At 45.8% G+C, this 17881-nt stretch overlaps 1 protein-coding gene across 1 annotated transcript in view; it reads right to left on the reverse strand.

The window, feature by feature from the left end:
* LOC129975420 (fibroin heavy chain-like) overlaps positions 1-14441 on the reverse strand; it is a 46202-nt gene extending 31761 nt beyond the window's left edge. Inside the window, exon 1 of the mRNA XM_056088483.1 lies at positions 4895-14441. Within this exon, the coding sequence (XP_055944458.1) occupies positions 4895-14429 (9535 nt within the window). The 5' untranslated portion in view covers positions 14430-14441. The remainder of the gene's footprint in view (positions 1-4894) is intronic.
* Between the last annotated feature and the right edge of the window lie 3440 nt (positions 14442-17881).

The following is a 17881-nucleotide window of genomic DNA, read 5'->3' on the forward strand; positions in this document are numbered from 1 at the left end:
GTGACTTTTTAATTTCAGAATCTACTGAATGAAAGTTCATTCCACCTAAATCACTGAATTTTGGAGGTATTTGGGAAGGCGGAGTAAAATCCTTTAAATTCCACTTAAAATGTGTACTTGGAAGTCAAAAACTAACTCTTGAAGAATTTATAACAATTTTGGCTGAAATTGAAGGCGTTCTAAATTCTAGACCTCTTACTCCGCTATCTCCAGAATTCGATGATTTTGAAACATTGTTTCACCTGGTCATTTTTTTAAATTGGAAGACCAATTAATGGAATTGCCGAATCATTAATAATTGACATAAATGAAAATAGATTGTGAAAATGGTAAAAAATTACAAAATTTTCTCAAAATATGAAGACGCGATTTTCTTTGCAGGTTACAACAACGTTATAAATGGAAATTTAGAATATATGATGGAACACTTGTTCTGATAAAAAATGAAAATTTACCTGGAACAAAGTGGTTGTTAGGAAGAATCACTGAACTTTTCCACGGTAGTGACAACCAAATTAGAGTAGTCAATATGAAATTACCAAATGATAATGTCCTAAAACGAAATGTTCGTAATATAGCTTTTTACCCTCTGAAAATTAGGTGTATTAATGTTGTTGTTACTTGTTTTAGTTTTTACCATATATAATGAAAATTAATAATGAGAATTGTATTTGTATCCGTACTAATTGTTTAATTTGTATTATTGTGAATTTATTCTAACTACAGTATGCAATTTTATGAAGGTCTTCATCCGGGGGAGGGGGTGGATGTTAGAGTTTTAATTCCCTCCTGTGGAGAAAAGAGAAACATCTGTTTCCCTAACCAGATGTATTCGAGATGCCAACGCTGTACCATGTACACTCTCTCTTGTCTTTGTGTTATGTTGTGCGTTTGTTCAAATGTCCATGTCTATATATGTGTAAAATAAAACCTATGGAAGTTTCAACTCCTGCTTCGTCATTAATGGAATTGTCATGCACTGACTGAACAAGAAGTATTTCAAAACTTTTGTATATTTCAAAAGACTCGGCTATTTAATTTTATCCTAGGATTGTGAATTATGACTTTTTTAAAGGGAACATTATAAATTTTGATTTATCTGTATTTATCTTCAAATGGAATTTTTCTGCTCATCTTTTAATGATTTTAAGAGAAGTCTTTGGTTTTCTGTAAATTTGTAAGAGAGTGTGTTCATTAACATACGTATAATACCATCAGCAAATGCCCAACAAACATCAGTATTTTCTTTAATTTTATCTCCTAACAAGCGAGAGTGGTCCCCTCGAAACCTTCTCGCATACTCTTCAATAAATCCCCCTTCCTTCGCATAAAATTTCAATTTCAAGGGGAAGTCGCGAATTTGTTGCATGACATTGGTAACAATAATTATGAATTATAGACCTTAGGCATAAATCTATCATGAGAATATGTATATTTCAATTTCTTTTTTTCCGGTTAATTGACACCAAAATTTTACACAAAATTATGGTTGCATACACAAAATATCATACCAAACTTCATTAATTTAAGTCATTATGATTACGGGTCCACGCGTTTGCATGCATGTGAAACTACAGACCAGGAGACACTTAACATTTTGATGATTTTTTTTCTTACAAAATTTGATACGTATGTATATTTTAGATACAAAATCCGGGTGCCAGTCTTTATCTCCAAGCTCATTATTACTTTTCGTAATTTTGTTCATTTGCACTTGAACGGCCAGACAAATAGACTTCCTGTGAATGAATTTCATTCGAAATTTAATAGAAATCTTTTAATTTAGTCGTAATTACATTTATTAAATAAATTTATTTATTAGCTGTCAAGCTCTAAAGGTTTTGGAGCTATCGCATTTAAAGATAGCCGAATACAGGTAAGGTCAAAAATGTATCTTTCAAATTCAGGAAAGTTTGAAACATGGAGATTCCTCAAAATCTGGAAGATTTTAGGATTTGCTTTATAGTTGCTATGGGAAAAATATGTCTGCTATGGCAAACCAAAGTATAAATCCAAAAGGAGAGCTTTGGTCTCCTCCCTTTTTATGTTATTGTCTGGATCAACAATTGTTCTATTAATTAAGAAATCAGGAACTACTTCTAATAAATGATTTGAAAAGCTATTATTGTGGCGTTCTGCGAAGGGGTAGCACGTCTTCCCCGTGGTCTAGGTGTTCTGGGTTCGAGTCCTGCTTCGGGCATGGTTTGTCTCTTCTTTATGTTCTTTCTGTGAGGTGCATGAATGAGCCCCACTGTAGAAGTCAGACTTATGCTTAGGGTGCTCCGGGGTCTTTACCCTCAGACTCTGCTGCGCAAAAATGTGACTTAAAATAATCACAAGACATAAAAACAAACAAACCATTATCTTCAAAACATTGGCGAATGTCTTTCTTATCATTACTATTAAAAGCAATTGAGATGTCTGGAGAACTGGCAATTGTAAATATTTTGTTCATTTTAGCCAATTGAATAAGCGAGCAGAATTTATTTAGAGCTTGACGGTGCTTTTATTTCTTCAGAAATCACATCAATTCAGATTTACATGAAGTTCATTAGTATATTCAGGCTCATAAATTAGACTTTTAAAGAAGATTTTGCCCAACGCTTTCCAATCATGTTGGTAAGAGACAGATTGGATGATAAGAAGGTTCGCTTAGAACTTTTTTCTTCTTTCTGGATTAAAACTACTCAAATTTTTAGATAGTTCCCTTTCATAAAGCAGTCGTTAAAAATTGAAGCAAATTACCCAGGCTCACTGGAAAAAAGCTCTTTAAGAATACAAAAGACATTTGGTTCTGGAATCTTGTTGGAATTAATAAATGCTAATCCTATTTATTTTTGTCTTTTCAACTTTAATTGAAGTTAAGAGAAAATTATTTAATTAAAAAGATGCTATTATCTCTTGGAAAATGGCATTCCAATATAATTTCTATTCTTTCTTTAAATAAATTTGCCAATTCTCCTGGTTCCTTCTCAATTTATTTATTATGTAACTTCTAAACATTTTGAAAGTAAAAATTAAAGGAGTATAGAATAAATTAGACAGCTCTCAAAAACTACTTGAAGGCCTATTCCAATGTTTGTTAACTAAATCTATCAGAATGTTTTTTAAAAAAATGTTTGCATACGGATCTGAAATTCAGTTTATTGACCAGGATGACGCAGCAAAACAAGGTTTTGCATATAAAAAGGATTTGCCAACTAAAATTCCAAAGGATTGTTTCTACTCCATTATCCAAGTTTGTTTGACCGCCAATAGGCATTACTTCTCAAAAGGAAATATGATGCCGCTGCAAATGCAAAAAGACATAACTATTGAAATAACCTAACGAGTTTTGATTTCGAAAATAACTTAATTATCTTGGGGGTGAAAATAATGCCTTGACTGTTAGTAACATGGATAATGACAATTTTACAGCTCTAGAATAGAAAAATCACTTGATGGATTCTGTATTTGGTACCAAAATGGCATCGAAAAATGTTATAATGGGTGAAGTGTAATCTGTTGTAACAATTTTGCAGTCGCAAAAAAGGATTAAAAAATGCTTAAGTAATTTCAAAATTTATAATTTTATGGTTATGTGATGTTGAAGGGTTTTAAAGTCAGCTAAGGTGTATATATATATATATATATATATATATATATATATATATATATAAACTATTTGGAATAAAGATGGTTTGAGTAAAATCTGGTTGTGATTTCTATGGAAATAAAGCAGTTGACATTTTTGGCAAGTCCTTTAATAAGAGAGCAAGTTGGTATTCTTTATTATAAATCAAATGTGCAAATTAGAACTAAGGCTTTCAGTTGATTCTTGAAGACAGAGAAGATCTTTGGAACATTCAAATTAAGAATTTTTGAAAAACTGAAGATTTTTTTTCCTAAAATTATAAAAATCACACCAACTGAATTTCTTTCTAAACCAAGTGTTTATGTACCAATCTTTTAGGTCCCATCAACTCCGCCTTTTTCGAAAATCATCTAAAAACCAATGCAATAAATCTTTGGATACTGTTGAATATGTGATAAAAAAGTGGCAGTTTTGGAATAGGGCATGAAATAAATTGGCTTTCCGGCTGGAGTCAAATGGAAATTAAAGAAACTAATACGGATATTGCTAATAAGAATAATGAAATGTAAATTTTATCCAATCTAATTTCCTTTGAACATCCTTGGTCTGTTTTTTTTTTAAATTTGAGTATTTTCGATTTATGTGAAGTATGTACTTTTTAACTTGTAAAATATTTTTTAACCAATCAATATTTATTTTTTAATGTAGCAGTTCCTGGTTGTGGTGAAATTGAGATAAGTCTGTGATTTGATTCTTGTTGTGCGGTTTGGGACATTTGGATTTGAGCGCAAACTTCTTCCGTGTCTTGGTGCGAAGGAGACAGCTTGGTGCTGCCAATGTATATCTATTGATTGAGGTTGCCTCTGACTAGGATGAAATATGATTATTATTTTTATTAAAATTTTTGTGCTATATCTTATGTATAAATTACAAAATCTTTTAATAATTACAAAATCTTTTAAAAAGTGTAAATGGATGAAATCATTAAAAATAAATGTAAAAAAAACAGGTTTTCTGATGCAATTCAGTTTACTTAAAGCGGTTTCTCTGATTAACTAAAATATCTCAAAGAAAAGCAGTTTCAAAGACAGCAAATGTTATACGAAGTGATAATTACATTGTCGTTAATAGAAACTAATACGTTTAAAAATAATTTTAAAAAAACAACAGAGAAATGTGAATGTGTTTTATTTTAATAAAAAGAAAAGATTGGAAGATTTAAATATAAATAATTAATTTTATTTCTTAATTCTTGCAAGAATTGTTATAAGAATTAAAAGAAAATGTAAAGGAAAATTATAACAAGTTATTTCGCTTAATAATCAAATCTATTGACAACACTTCTAACAATATCCACGGATGAGTTAGCATTTAATCCATACGCTGTACCCAATACGGCGGAAAGAACTTCCATTAACGATTGAACAAGGAGTTCACATCCAGAAATATCGGAATTGGATGACGTTATACCAGACACAACATTGTCAAATGCATTTGAAAAAGCTGCAGGATAATCTAAATCATCATCTAAAAAGACAGAAACAGCAGAAGAAACTCTTGATATTGCGTCGGGAGATGACAAACGGGAAGCAACTGAAGCTGCAGTTGACGACGCTGCCACAGCCGCAGCTCCATTACCACCTGAACCGCTTCCTCCTTGTCCATAGCCACCTGCACCTTGTGGACCGTATCCGGCGCTTCCAGCTGATGCTGCGTCTGCTCCTGCTCCACCTGCTCCGCTTCCTCCTTGACCATAGCTACCTGCACCTTGTTGACCGTATCTGCCGCCGCCTCCTTGTGCACCTGATGCTGCTGCTGCTGCAGCTGCTCCGCCTGGTCCTGAACCTCCTTGTCCATCATAGCCGGCGCCTCCTGGTCCTTCACCTGATGAAGCTGCAGCAGCTGCGGCTCCTGCCCCACCTGATCCATTTCCTCCCTGACCATACCCACCTGAACCTTGTGGACCGTATCTTCCTCCTCCTCCTCGTCCACCTGATGCTGCAGCTGCACTGCCTGATCCTGATCCTCCTTGTCCACCATATCCGTCACCACCATAACCGGCGCCTCCGGGACCTTCACCTGACGAAGCTGCAGCAGCTGCTGCGCCTGCCCCTCCTGATCCGCTTCCTCCTTGACCATAGCCACCTGAACCTTGTGGACCGTATCTTCCACCTCCTCGTCCACCTGACGCTGCTGCTGCTGCTGCAGCTGCACTGCCTTGTCCTGATCCTCCTTGTCCACCAGAGCCGTCACCACCATAACCAGCGCCTCCCGGACCTTCACCTGACGAAGCTGCGGCTCCTGCCCCTCCTGATCCATTACGTCCTTGACCATAGACACCTGCACCTTGTTGACCATATCTTCCATCTCCTCCTCGTCCACCTAACGCTGCTGCTGCTGCTGCAGCTCCACCGCCTGATCCTGATCCTCCTTGTCCACCATATCCGTCACCACCATAACCGGCGCCTCCGGGACCTTCACCTGACGAAGCTGCAGCAGCTGCTGCGCCTGCCCCTAATGATCCGCTTCCTCCTTGACCATAGCCACTTGAACCTTGTGGACCGTATCTTCCACCTCCTCCTCGTCCACCTGACGCTGCTGCTGCTGCAGCTGCACTGCCTGGTCCTGATCCTCCTTGTCCACCATAGCCGTCACCACCATAACCAGCGCCTCCCGGACCTTCACCTGACGAAGCTGCAGCAGCTGCGGCTCCTGCCCCACCTGATCCGCTTCTTCCTTGACCATAGCTACCTGCACCTTGTTGACCGTATTTGCCGCCGCCTCCTTGCCCACCTGATGCTGCTGCTGCAGCTCCACTGCCTGATCCTGATCCTCCTTGTCCACCATATCCGTCACCACCATAACCAGCGCCTCCAGCACCTTCACCTGACGAAGCTGCAGCAGCTGCTGCGCCTGCCCCTCCTGATCCGCTTCCTCCTTGACCATAGCCACCTGAACCTTGTGGACCGTATCTTCCACCACCTCGTCCACCTGACGCTGCTGCTGCTGCTGCAGCTGCACTGCCTTGTCCTAATCCTCCTTGTCCACCATAGCCGTCACCACCATAACCAGCGCCTCCTGGTCCTTCACCTGACGAAGCTGCAGCAGCTGCGGCTCCTGCCCCTCCTGATCCGCTTCCTCCTTCACCATAGCCACCTGAACCTTGTGGACCGTATCTTCCACCTCCTCCTCGTCCACCTGACGCTGCTGCTGCTGCTGCAGCTCCACTGCCTGATCCTGATCCTCCTTGTTCACCATATCCGTCACCACCATAACCGGCGCCTCCCGCACCTTCACCTGACGAAGCTGCAGCAGCTGCTGCGCCTGCCCTTCCTGATCCCATTCCTCCTTGACCATAGCCACCTGAACCTTGTGGACCGTATCTTCCACCACCTCTTCCACCTGACGCTGCTGCTGCTGCTGCAGCTGCACTGCCTTGTCCTGATGCTCCTTGTCCACCATAGCCGTCACCACCATAACCAACGCCTCCTGGTCCTTCACCTGACGAAGCTGCGGCTCCTGCCCCTCCTGATCCGCTTCCTCCTTCACCATAGCCACCTGAACCTTGTGGACCGTATCTTCCACCTCCTCCTCGTCCACCTGACGCTGCTGCTGCTGCTGCAGCTCCACTGCCTGATCCTGATCCTCCTTGTCCACCATATCCGTCACCACCATTACCGGCGCCTCCGGGACCTTCACCTGACGAAGCTGCAGCAGCTGCTGCGCCTGCCACTCCTGTTCCGCTTCCTCCTTGACCATAGCCACCGGAACCTTGTGGACCGTATCTTCCACCACCTCGTCCACCTGACGCTGCTGCTGCTGCTGCAGCTGCACTGCCTTGTCCAGATCCTCCTTGTCCACCATAGCCGTCACCACCATAACCAGCGCCTCCTGGTCCTTCACCTGACGAAGCTGCAGCAGCTGCGGCTCCTGCCCCTCCTGATCCGCTTCCTCCTTCACCATAGCCACCTGAACCTTGTGGACCGTATCTTCCACCTCCTCCTCGTCCACCTGACGCTGCTGCTGTTGCTGCAGCTCCACTGCCTGATCCTGATCTTCCTTGTCCACCATATCCGTCACCACCATAACCGGCGCCTGCAGCACCTTCACCTGACGAAGCTGCAGCAGCTGCTGCGCCTGCCCCTCCTGATCCGCTTCCTCCTTGACCATAGCCTTCTGAACCTTGTGGACCGTATCTTCCACCACCTCTTCCACCTGACGCTGCTGCTGCTCCTGCAGCTGCACTGCCTTGTCCTGATGTTCCTTGTCCACCATAGCCGTCACCACCATAACCAGCGCCTCCTGGTCCTTCACCTGACGAAGCTGCAGCAGCTGCGGCTCCTGCCCCTCCTGATCCGCTTCCTCCTTCACCATAGCCACCTGAACCTTGTGGACCGTATCTTCCACCTCCTCCTCGTCCACCTGACGCTGCTGCTGCTGCTGCAGCTCCACTGCCTGATCCTGATCCTCCTTGTCCACCATATCCGTCACCACCATAACCGGTGCCTCCGGGACCTTCACCTGACGAAGCTGCAGCAGCTGCTGCGCCTGCCCCTCCTGATCCGCTTCCTCCTTGACCATAGCCACCTGAACCTTGTGGGCCGTATCTTCCACCTCCTCGTCCATCTGACGCTGCTGCTGCTGCAGCTCCACTGCCTGATCCTGATCCTCCTTGTCCACCAGAGCCGTCACCACCATAACCGGCGCCTCCAGGACCTTCACCTGACGAAGCTGCGGCTCCTGCCCCTCCTGATCCACTTCGTCCTTGACCATAGCCACCTGCACCTTGTTGACCGTATCTTCCACCTCCTCCTCGTCCACCTGACGCTGCTGCTGCTGCTGCAGCTCCACTGCCTGATCCTGATCCTCCTTGTCCACCATATCCGTCACCACCATAACCGGCGCCTCCAGGACCTTCACCTGACGAAGCTGCAGCAGCTGCTGCGCCTGCCCCTCCTGTTCCGCTTCCTCCTTGACCATAGCCACCTGAACCTTGTGGACCGTATCTTCCACCACCTCGTCCACCTGACGCTGCTGCTGCTGCTGCAGCTGCACTGCCTTGTCCAGATCCACCTTGTCCACCATAGCCGTCACCACCATAACCAGCGCCTCCTGGTCCTTCACCTGACGAAGCTGCAGCAGCTGCGGCTCCTGCCCCTCCTGACCCGCTTCCTCCTTCACCATAGCCACCTGAACCTTGTGGACCGTATCTTCCACCCCCTCCTCGTCCACCTGACGCTGCTGCTGCTGCTGCAGCTCCACTGCCTGATCCTGATCCTCCTTGTCCACCATATCCGTCACCACCATAACCGGTGCCTCCGGGACCTTCACCTGACGAAGCTGCAGCAGCTGCTGCGCCTGCCCCTCCTGATCCGCTTCCTCCTTGACCATAGCCACTTGAACCTTGTGGGCCGTATCTTCCACCTCCTCGTCCATCTGACGCTGCTGCTGCTGCAGCTCCACTGCCTGATCCTGATCCTCCTTGTCCACCATATCCGTCACCACCATAACCGGCACCTCCAGGACCTTCACCTGACGAAGCTGCAGCAGCTGCTGCGCCTGCCCCTCCTGATCCGCTACGTCCTTGACCATAGCCACCTGCACCTTGTGAACCGTATATTCCACCTCCTCCTTGTCCGCCTGATGCTGCTGCAGCTGCTGCGCCTGGTCCTGAACCTCCTTGTCCACCATATCCATTTTCTTCTATTACTGATGCTTCTGCGTCAGATTCAGAACCAACTCTTCTATGTACGATAATTTTTTTAATGATTTCCTTTCGCCCACGTAATCCCCCAGGTCCTCCAATTCCACTGGCTGATGCTGCAGCGGATGCTGTTCCGTCTTCTCCTGATCCTCCTTGTCCACTATATCCGTCACCACCATATCCGGCGCCTCCTGGTCCTTCACCTGACGCAGCCGCAGCAGCTGTAGCTCCTGCTCCACCTACTCCGCTTCCTCCCTGCCCATAGCCACCTGAACCTTGTGGACCGTATCTTCCTCCTCCTCCTCGTCCACCTGATGCTGCTGCTGCTGTAGCTGCACTGCCTGATCCTGATCCTCCTTGTCCTCCATATCCGTCACCACCATAACCGAAGCCTCCGGGACCTGCACCTGACGACCCTGCAGCAGCTGCGGCTCCTGCCCCTCCTGATCCACTTCCTCTTCGACCATAGAAACCCGATCCTATTGGACCGTATCTGCCGTCTCCTCCTCGTCCTCCTGATGCTGCTGCTGCTGCAGCTGCACCGCCTAATCCTGATCCTCGCAGTCCACCATATCCGTCACCACCATAACCAGTGCCTCCGTTACCTTCACCTGACGACGCTGCAGCAGCTGCGGCTCCTGCTCCACCTGCTCCGCTTCCTCCTTGACCATAACCACCTGCACCTTGTTGACCGTATCTACCGTAGCCTCCTGGTCCGCCCGATGTTGCTGCTGCTGCAGCTGCTCCGCCTGGTCCTGAACCTCCTTGTCCACCATATCCGGCGCCTCCTGGACCTTCACCTGACGAAGCTGCAGCAGCTGCGGCTCCTGCTCCACCTGCTCCGCTTCCTCCTTGACCATAGCCACCTGCACCTTTTGGACCGTATCTTCCTCCTCCTCCTCGTCCACCTGATGCTGCTGCTGCTGCAGCTGCACTGCCTGATCCTGATCCTCCTTGTCCTCCATATCCGTCACCACCATAACCAGCGAGTCCAGGACCTACACCTGACGAAGCTGCAGCAGCTGCTGCGCCTGCCCCTCCTGATCCGATTCCTCCTTGACCATAGCCACCTGCACCTTGTTGACCGTATCTTCCATAGCCTCCTGGTCCGCCTGATGCTGCCGCAGCTGCTCCGCCTGCTCCTGAACCTCCTTGTCCACCATATCCGGCGCCTCCGGGACCCTCACCTGACGCAGCTGCGGCTCCTGCTACACCTGCTCCGCTTCCTCCTTGACCATAGCCACCTACACCTTGTGGACCGTATCTTCCTCCTCCTCCTCGTCCACCTGATGCTGCTGCTGCTGCAGCTGCACTGCCTGATCCTGATCCTCCTTGTCCTCCATATCCGTCACCACCATAACCAGCGAGTCCAGGACCTACACCTGACAACGCTGCAGCAGCTGCTGCGCCTGCCCCTCCTGATCCGATTCCTCCTTGACCATACCCATCTGCACCTTGTTGACCGTATCTTCCGTAGCCTCCTGGTCCGCCTGATGCTGCTGCTGCTGCAGCTGCTCCGCCTGGTCCTGAACCTCCTTGTGCACCATATCCGGCGCCTCCGGGACCCTCACCTGACGAAGCTGCAGCAGCTGCGGCTCCTGCTCCACCTGCCCCGCTTCCTCCTTGACCATAGCCACCTGCACCTTGTGGACCGTAGCTTCCTCCTCGTCCTCGTCCACCTGATGCTGCTGAGGCTGCAGCTGCACTGCCTGATCCTGATCCTTCTTGTCCTCCATATCCGTCAAAACCATAACCTGCGAGTCCAGGACCTACACCTGACGAAGCTGCAGCAGCTGCTGTGCCTGCCCCTCCTGATCCGATTCCACCTTGACCATAGCCACCTGCACCTTGTTGACCGTATCTCCCGTAGCCTCCTGGTCCTCCTGATGCTGCTGCTGCTGCAGCTGCTCCGCCTGCTCTTGAACCTCCTTGTCCACCATATCCAGCACCTCCTGGAACTTCACCTGACGAAGCTGCAGCAGCTGCGGCTCCTGCTCCACCTGCACCGCTTCCTCCTTGACCATAGCCACCTGCACCTTGTGGACCGTATCTTCCTCCTCCTCCTCGTCCACCTGATGCTGCTGCTGCTGCAGCTGCACTGCCTGATCCTGATCCTCCTTGTCCTCCATATCCGTCACCACCATAACCAGCGAGTCCAGGACCTACACCTGACGAAGCTGCAGCAGCTGCTGCGCCTGCCCCTCCTGATCCGATTCCTCCTTGACCATAGCCACCTGCACCTTGTTGACCGTATCTTCCGTAGCCTTCTGGTCCGCCTGATGCTGCTGCTGCTGCAGCTGCTCCGCCTGCTCCTGAGCCTCCTTGTCCACCATATCCGGCGCCTCCGGGACCCTCACCTGACGCAGCTGCGGCTCCTGCTACACCTGCTCCGCTTCCTCCTTGACCATAGCCACCTACACCTTGTGGACCGTATCTTCCTCCTCCTCCTCCTCGTCCACCTGCTGCTGCTGCTGCTGCAGCTGCACTGCCTGATCCTGATCCTCCTTGTCCTCCATATCCGTCAACATCATAACCAGCGAGTCCAGGACCTACACCTGACGAAGCTGCAGCAGCTGCTGCGCCTGCCCCTCTTGATCCGATTCCTCCTTGACCATAGTCATCTGCACCTTGTTGACCGTATCTTCCGTAGCCTCCTGGTCCGCCTGATGCTGCTGCTGCTGCAGCTGCTCCGCCTGGTCCTGAACCTCCTTGTCCACCATATCCGGCGCCTCCGGGACCCTCACCTGACGAAGCTGCAGCAGCTGCGGCTCCTGCTCCACCTGCCCCGCTTCCTCCTTCACCATAGCCACCTGCACCCTGTGGACCGTATCTGCCTCCTCCTCCTCGTCCACCTGATGCTGCTGATGCTGCAGCTGCACTGCCTGATCCTGATCCTTCTTGTCCTCCATATCCGTCAAAACCATAACCTGCGAGTCCAGGACCTACACCTGACGAAGCTGCAGCAGCTGCTGTGCCTGCCCCTCCTGATCCGATTCCACCTTGACCATAGCCACCTGCACCTTGTTGACCGTATCTCCCGTAGCCTCCTGGTCCTCCTGATGCTGCTGCTGCTGCAGCTGCTCCGCCTGCTCTTGAACCTCCTTGTCCACCATATCCAGCACCTCCTGGAACTTCACCTGACGAAGCTGCAGCAGCTGCGGCTCCTGCTCCACCTGCTCCGCTTCCTCCTTGACCATAGCCACCTGCACCTTTTGGACCGTATCTTCCTCCTCCTCCTCGTCCACCTGATGCTGCTGCTGCTGCAGCTGCACTGCCTGATCCTGATCCTCCTTGTCCTCCATATCCGTCACCACCATAACCAGCGAGTCCAGGACCTACACCTGACGAAGCTGCAGCAGCTGCTGCGCCTGCCCCTCCTGATCCGATTCCTCCTTGACCATAGCCACCTGCACCTTGTTGACCGTATCTTCCGTAGCCTTCTGGTCCGCCTGATGCTGCTGCTGCTGCAGCTGCTCCGCCTGCTCCTGAGCCTCCTTGTCCACCATATCCGGCGCCTCCGGGACCCTCACCTGACGCAGCTGCGGCTCCTGCTACACCTGCTCCGCTTCCTCCTTGACCATAGCCACCTACACCTTGTGGACCGTATCTTCCTCCTCCTCCTCCTCGTCCACCTGCTGCTGCTGCTGCTGCAGCTGCACTGCCTGATCCTGATCCTCCTTGTCCTCCATATCCGTCACCACCATAACCAGCGAGTCCAGGACCTACACCTGACAACGCTGCAGCAGCTGCTGCGCCTGCCCCTCCTGATCCGATTCCTCCTTGACCATACCCATCTGCACCTTGTTGACCGTATCTTCCGTAGCCTCCTGGTCCGCCTGATGCTGCTGCTGCTGCAGCTGCTCCGCCTGGTCCTGAACCTCCTTGTGCACCATATCCGGCGCCTCCGGGACCCTCACCTGACGAAGCTGCAGCAGCTGCGGCTCCTGCTCCACCTGCCCCGCTTCCTCCTTCACCATAGCCACCTGCACCCTGTGGACCGTATCTGCCTCCTCCTCCTCGTCCACCTGATGCTGCTGATGCTGCAGCTGCACTGCCTGATCCTGATCCTTCTTGTCCTCCATATCCGTCAAAACCATAACCTGCGAGTCCAGGACCTACACCTGACGAAGCTGCAGCAGCTGCTGTGCCTGCCCCTCCTGATCCGATTCCACCTTGACCATAGCCACCTGCACCTTGTTGACCGTATCTCCCGTAGCCTCCTGGTCCTCCTGATGCTGCTGCTGCTGCAGCTGCTCCGCCTGCTCTTGAACCTCCTTGTCCACCATATCCAGCACCTCCTGGAACTTCACCTGACGAAGCTGCAGCAGCTGCGGCTCCTGCTCCACCTGCTCCGCTTCCTCCTTGACCATAGCCACCTGCACCTTGTGGACCGTATCTTCCTCCTCCTCCTCGTCCACCTGATGCTGCTGCTGCTGCAGCTGCACTGCCTGATCCTCCTTGTCCTCCATATCCGTCACCACCATAACCAGCGAGTCCAGGACCTACACCTGACGAAGCTGCAGCAGCTGCTGCGCCTGCCTCTCCTGATCCCATTCCTCCTTGACCATATCCACCTGCACCTTGTTGACCGTATCTACCGTAGCCTCCTGGTCCGCCTGATGCTGCTGCTGTAGCAGCTGCTCCGCCTTGTCCTGAACCTCCTTGTCCACCATATCCGGCGCCTCCTGAATCGTCACTCAATCCATTTATCTGAGAAAACATTTGCATTAATGTGTCCATTTCATTCATAAAACTCTCATTAACTACGCCTGTCGCTTGTAACAGTGATTTCTTCATAGCTTCCCTAATGGCATTTCGTTTTTCTTGAAGATTGGAGCCATCTGAATTCACTAATTCTGCCACACCTGCAGCATAACCCATGTTCAGAGCTTGTAGCACTTGGTGTGATGTTTTTCCTTTTGCTTGCATTCCATTTAAAGACTGAATCAGAGTTTCAGCAAGAACTTTAATGCTTTCTATATCTTCGCTATTAAAGTAGTTTGACTGTCTAATGCATTCAACAAAATTTTCGAAGAATAACTCTGTCGTTCTCGTATCTTTCCATGGGTGGCTGTCTTGACCGTGAACAATGATACTCTGGGTGCTCAGCGCAACCAGAACTAACAGCGGGAGTCGAGCTATCCAAGCCATTGTAGTTTTGGGTCTTCTCGACTGATTGATTTTTCCGACGGATTTTCCTTCCTTTTATATCACAAATTTCGTGGTAACTCACAGCTGGTTCAATATTCCTTCTCCGCATTCGATATCTGACGTTTGTTTGCGTATGAAAATGAGTTACGTCATATTCTAGCATATATTTTTCTGTTGAATTCTCCATCAAGAAATATTCGTAATCGTGACATACGTGCCATGCACTAATTTTGCAATGTCCTTTAAAGAAGTTCTTTATATTGCGAACGTATTACCTACAAAAGGTTTTTTTAATTGCTTTTATTTTCCCTAGAGAGCAATGAATATGTTCTAATAGAACAATTTTTTTTGTCATTAATATTTATGGGACATTAATGCAGACTTTATTGCAATCATATCGGTTGAAGAGAATTTCAAAATAAATCTCATCATTCATATTTTCTATGCAAAATGTACAACTAAAATTATCTCTATTATTCAATAAAACATATACTTTAATAAACCCCTGATTGAGACTGGTATACTTTTTTGTCAGATTATTAAGGCTTAACCATATTGAGCGGAATATAATAACTTTATTGACAAATTATTTATATTATTTAAATACAAAATATCTTAATATGCAATAATTTTTAAGATAATTTTTAAATATAAATTACTTTGTTTTTGTTCAAGGCTGTGCATTACAAATCATGCTCTCGAGTAGAATAAAGTATTCCGCCTGAATTCTGAGTATTTTATTCCGTCTGAATAAAATATTCCGTAAATTGTAAAATATCTCAGTTTTACTATTATATTAGAAATTTACAACAAAATAGGATCCATCTTCTGCATTATACGCATGTTTAATATTATATTCCTCATACATGAAGTGTAAAAATCAAAAAGGTTGTAATAATAAAAAAAATTCAATCTGCAGATCCTAGCGTAACTCAAAGTTTTCCAGAATCCCAATATATGTGTATATATAATATATGTAAAAAAAATAATGCCTAAACGAAAGGGTCAGAATTATAAAGTGGCCTTTGAATAAAAATTGTATTTTTCTTCCATTTTTTTGCGCATTCCTTCAAAGACAAATCTATCTGTCTTTGAATCCGCTTGCATATGAATATGATAACAGAAAAATACAAGCAAAATATTGAATAAATACAATGACCATGATATCTGGAAAAATGCAAGCATGATATATGAAAATTGAACTCAGATTATTAACATTTATTAGTCTTAAAAATTCTTTTTTTTTTACGTGATAGCAGTAATTTAATTGATTTTCGTGACATTTTGAATCTTAAGACGTCATGTAAGATGACTCAGTTCTCTGCATAATCCTAACTAAAACTTTTAAATTTTCTTAACCATTTTACTAGTCGATAAATACCGTATGTAATTTGTTAGCAATGTCACGTATGACATTTTAACAAATACTTAATATTAACGGAATGAAGCTCTCGAATATGAAAGTTCAATTTTTCGAACAAATACTTGCACCAATTTCACATCTCAGCTCCGAAATACAGCCCATGCTTATATTAGCAGAATTTATGAATATAGAATTTTATTTTAAATTCCTTAAAGGCTGGACTGTTTTTTTCTGTCTATTCAAAAGCTTGTCAAGGCGATAAACTCAAAAGCGCAATATATTATACAAAATAGAATTCTGTATGTTGTCTTAACTTCAAAATGATTCAATCATGTCAAATTTTGGATTTCGTTTACAAAAGAAAGGAGATCCCAAATACGCGTTCGATTATTTTAATTATCCTATGATACTTTTCAAAAATAAAAAAAATATGTTTCGGAAACAAATATGAAAAAAGAAGGGGAGATGCTTTTAATAGGTCTTGTCTTTTAGGTAGATTCTTATAGGAAATATATATGTGTCTGTGTGTAACACATAATTTTTGTTTGAAGCAGAAGGCAGTTTCGAAGACAGGTTAGGTTAGGTTATTTCTGATTTTGTGGCACAAGAGCCATATCAGGCTATGCTGCGCCAAACATATGGTTGAAGATAAAAAATATTCAGTGAAGTTCTAAAAAGTTAAAGTAAAATTTGCAAAAACCATGAAATGTGGAGATAAAATTGAACAAGTTAAATAAAATGGAAAACTCCAATTTCTTTCAAGAAAGTAAAAATATTTGGGTGGGGATGTTCTCCCACCAAGTCACGAATGTTTGAAGATGATTTACCGAATAAACGTAATCGATGAGAATTAAAAATTGGACATTCTGATAAAATATGAATAACAGTTAAATTAACATCACACGCATTACAGACTGGACATCGCTCACCAAATAGAAGATGTTTATGTGTGAGGCGAGTATGGCCAATGCGAAGCCGAGTCAATTTGACGTCCAACTCGCGTACTGGAACTACCGGCCACAAAGTGATGTCAGGCTGAATAGAATGCAGCTTATTAGAAATCTGCAAATCCCATGATTCTTTCCATAAATAAAAAATACGTTGAGAAATATATTTTTTTAAATCTGTGTACGGAATAGCTCGTTGTAGAGAAGTGGATGCTGTCTTTGCTGCAGCATCAGCAGATTCATTGCCAACAATGCCAACATGGCCAGGTAACCAACAAAATAAAATTTGGTAGTTCTGAGCTTGCAAATCTCTCCAAAGATGTAGGATATCTACAGCTAGTGGATGTGTTTTAGTATGAGGATGGCTGAGGGCCTCCAGAGCACTCATACTATCAGAATAAATGCAAAATTTGTGGCAAGTGAGGTTAGAAATTTTTTCAAGAGCAATCATAATTGCCATTAGTTCAGCAGTTAAAACTGAACACAAAGTACTCAACTGAAAGCTGCCTGTGTCCTCAGCAATGACGACAGCACAACCTACTTGATGAGCTGTCTTTGAGCCATCCGTAAAAACAGGAATGTGTGTAAAATATTCATTGCGGTGATATAGAAAAAGTTGTTGAAAGACAACAGATGAAGTGGTAGACTTGTCATAAGCGAGAAAAGGGTTAAGATATGATATTTCTGGGATATCCCAGGGTGGCAAAGCATAAGCGTTAGTATTATGAACCTGCAGATTTAAAATATTTACATCAGCAAAAGCTCTTTTTACCCTTTCACGAAAAGGTAGGATATTAGAAGGACGTGCATTATATAATCGCCCCAGGCCAATGGGTAAATTAATTCTACGAATAGGGTGATTGATAGAGGATTCAATACGGAAAAAATATAGTTCAGATAATTTTTTCCGTCTCAGATGAAGGGGAAGTTGATGACAAATCACATATAAACTATGAACTGGTGATGTACGAAAGGCTCCAGAACAGATACGCAAAGCACTGTTGTGTACTGTGTCTAAATTTCGGAGAACACCAGAACGAGCTGTACCATATATTTCGCATCCATAATCAATTCTCGACAGAATAACAGACTGATAGATACGAAGTAAAGATGTTCGATCTGCCCCCCATCTTGTAGTCGAG

Source organism: Argiope bruennichi, chromosome 7 (assembly GCF_947563725.1).
Source record: "Argiope bruennichi chromosome 7, qqArgBrue1.1, whole genome shotgun sequence".
Lineage (NCBI taxonomy): Eukaryota > Metazoa > Arthropoda > Arachnida > Araneae > Araneidae > Argiope > Argiope bruennichi.